Genomic DNA, 2634 nt, shown 5'->3' with positions numbered 1-2634 from the left:
ATGCCTTCTTTGTGTTGTAGAACTGAGCAAATTAGTGATTACACTCTACATAATGTGAGCTATGATTGTAGACCTAGCATCTTTAATAAAGATGAGAATTAGAAATAAAAATGGTTCAAAATAGGAGGAAACTTGTGGAATTGTTTAATAAGCACATTTTTCTTATTTATTTATGTATTTATTTATTTTTACTTACTTGTGTGTGTATGTGTTTTAAACTTATTGGGAAATACATTTAGACTTAAAATTTTAAAAATATAGCAAAGATGGTTCCCATATACTACTCCTCCAGCTTGCTCTAATGTCTGCCTCATAAATAACCACAGTATAAGTATCAGAACCATGAGATGAACATAGATATAATGTTATTAGTTAACTCATGTAAAATCCTATGTGGATTTCACTGATTTTCCCATTAATGCCATTTTTTATGTTATAAGATAAAATTCTGGTTTTCATATTTTATTTGGTTATCCTGTCCTTAATGTCTTAACATCTATGATAGTTTTTCACTTTTGTTTCTCTTTCATGGTCTTCAAACATTTGAAGTTTACTGGCCAGTTATGTTGAATAATGTCCTCCTAATTGGTTTTGTGTGATGTTTACTACTGATTCAATTCACACCATTAATTTTCGCAAGAATAATACAGATAGGATGTGTCCTCAGTGCTTCATATCAGATGTTACATAATGTCAACATGTCTTATAGGTGACAAAAAATGAATATGATCAATGAAATCCCTTTTGGAAGGAAGTCTTGGAGAAAAGTAATGAAAACAACTGCTTCTATCACTCTTTCTACTTGGTCATTTGCAGACGTCATTAGGAATAGTCTATTTCTTCCTTACCTAATATGCACTTTATTTTTACAGACTTTAATCCTTTTAGAGTCCACTGCATCATAGAGAAAACTGAAGAAATATTTTAGTTCACTTTTAAATAGCAAACGTTTCCATAATAACCATTTACCACTGAAACGTTGATAGCCTGAAGAAAAAAAAAAAGAATGGTATTTATTCAGCTATGGTAGTATCTTCACATGAACAGCTTTACGTTAGTCAACTATTTGGATGAATGCATAGAATTTTCTACTACTTAGAATGTTGCAGAATTCAAATGGAGCAGTGTAGCATGCACTGACCTACTTCTACTGGGAAAGTTAAGAAAGACTGGGGCTATATAAGGATTCATATAGAGAGACATTATTTCTGGAAACCTGAGATTCTGGGGCCTCAGGTGAAGAGAGTCCAAGAATCAGAGTCCAAATTATTCAAGGAGGGGTGTGTGTGTGTGTGTGTGTGTGAGAGAGAGAGAGAGAGAGAGAGAGAGAAACCACAAAATGTCCAATTAGAGCAGAGATGCTAAAACTGAGTGGCCACCACACTTGCTTTCTGTGACGGAAGCAGCTGGTATAATCAGTAAACACTGAGGGTCTTGTTGAGGTTTTTGTTTCATGTTCAGTCACTGTGGTTTCCAGTCACTATCCTGCTGACAGTAATAAACTGCAGCATCTTCAGGCTTCAGGCTGCTGATGGTGAGAGTGAAGTCTGTCCCAGACCCACTGCCACTGAACCTGTCTGGGATGCCAGTGGCCCTGCTGGATGCACCATAGATGAGGAGCCTGGGAGCCTGCCCAGGTTTCTGCTGGTACCAGGCTAACCTGCTGCCAACACTCTGACTGGTCCTGCAGGAGATAGTGGCTCTTTCCCCTGGAGACAAAGACAGGGTGGCTGGAGACTGCGTCACCACTGTTTCTCCGGTGGTATCTGAGATTGGAAATAAAACAGAAATGCACTATTATAATCTAGATCAAAACCACTGTCTTTGAGTAGAGCCAAAATTGTTGATCTACATTGAATTTTAATTATATTTCTTGCTGAGCAGAGGTGTCAGGAGTTTTCAGTGATGTGCAAAACCACCTCATGTTCCCCTCACCTGGGAGCCAGAGCAGCAGGAGGAAGAGAAGCTGTGCTGGGGCTTCCATGGTTCCCTCTGGGTCCTAACTGAGCAGTTCCTCCCCAGGGCTCTGACCCAGGCATTGATATGGGTTCTGGAAGGTAGGGCAGCTGGGAGGGACATGCAAAGCAGCTGGGGTGGGAGCTGGGCTTCCAGCTGCAGGGACCACCTGCTTCTTCCTCTCTGCACTGAGCATCCTGCACCTCCCTGGTTGTCAGGTCAGAAGAGTCTGTTGGCTCAGTCTGAGTGTAGAACTTCCCCCTGGTGATCACAGAATTTCACTCCTGTGTCTTTCTTCTCCTCAATTACCTCAATTCACCCAGATGATGTTTGGCATAACCGCGTTAAGAAAAATATAAAAAGCTGTGTTTACATTTATCTCTTCCTGTCCTCAATATGCCCAGTCATCTCTATAAGTGCATTATTGGATCGATGGAAATGAAGAGTCTGTTAGAACACAATCTTCTGGATATACCCTTCATTTGCTTGTTAGTAATGTTTTCTGAGGGTCCTGAAGCTTTCCATTAACCCACACACATACGCTCTTTGAAGTAAAAACTTCTGTTCACAGTCACATGTCCTGGCAGGCCCTGACATAGATGCTCCATGGCTTGCCGATTGCTTGAAATGAACCAAGTAACTTAACTTCCCTGTGTCTCAGTTTCCATGTCTGTGTAA

The 2634-nt window shown here is 40.2% G+C and overlaps 1 gene segment (V, D, J or C); it reads right to left on the bottom strand.

Moving 5' to 3' along the window:
• Window positions 1-1461: 1461 nt before the first annotated feature.
• LOC112605207 lies at window positions 1462-2023 on the bottom strand. The segment is given in 2 exon segments: window positions 1462-1766; window positions 1936-2023. Coding segments are annotated over 2 exon segments (354 nt in total).
• Window positions 2024-2634: the final 611 nt, after the last annotated feature.

This window comes from Theropithecus gelada, chromosome 13, assembly GCF_003255815.1.
Source record: "Theropithecus gelada isolate Dixy chromosome 13, Tgel_1.0, whole genome shotgun sequence".
NCBI classification, from domain to species: domain Eukaryota; kingdom Metazoa; phylum Chordata; class Mammalia; order Primates; family Cercopithecidae; genus Theropithecus; species Theropithecus gelada.
Note: the sequence above shows the minus strand (reverse complement) of the source record. Positions and strands in the feature narration are given on the sequence as shown.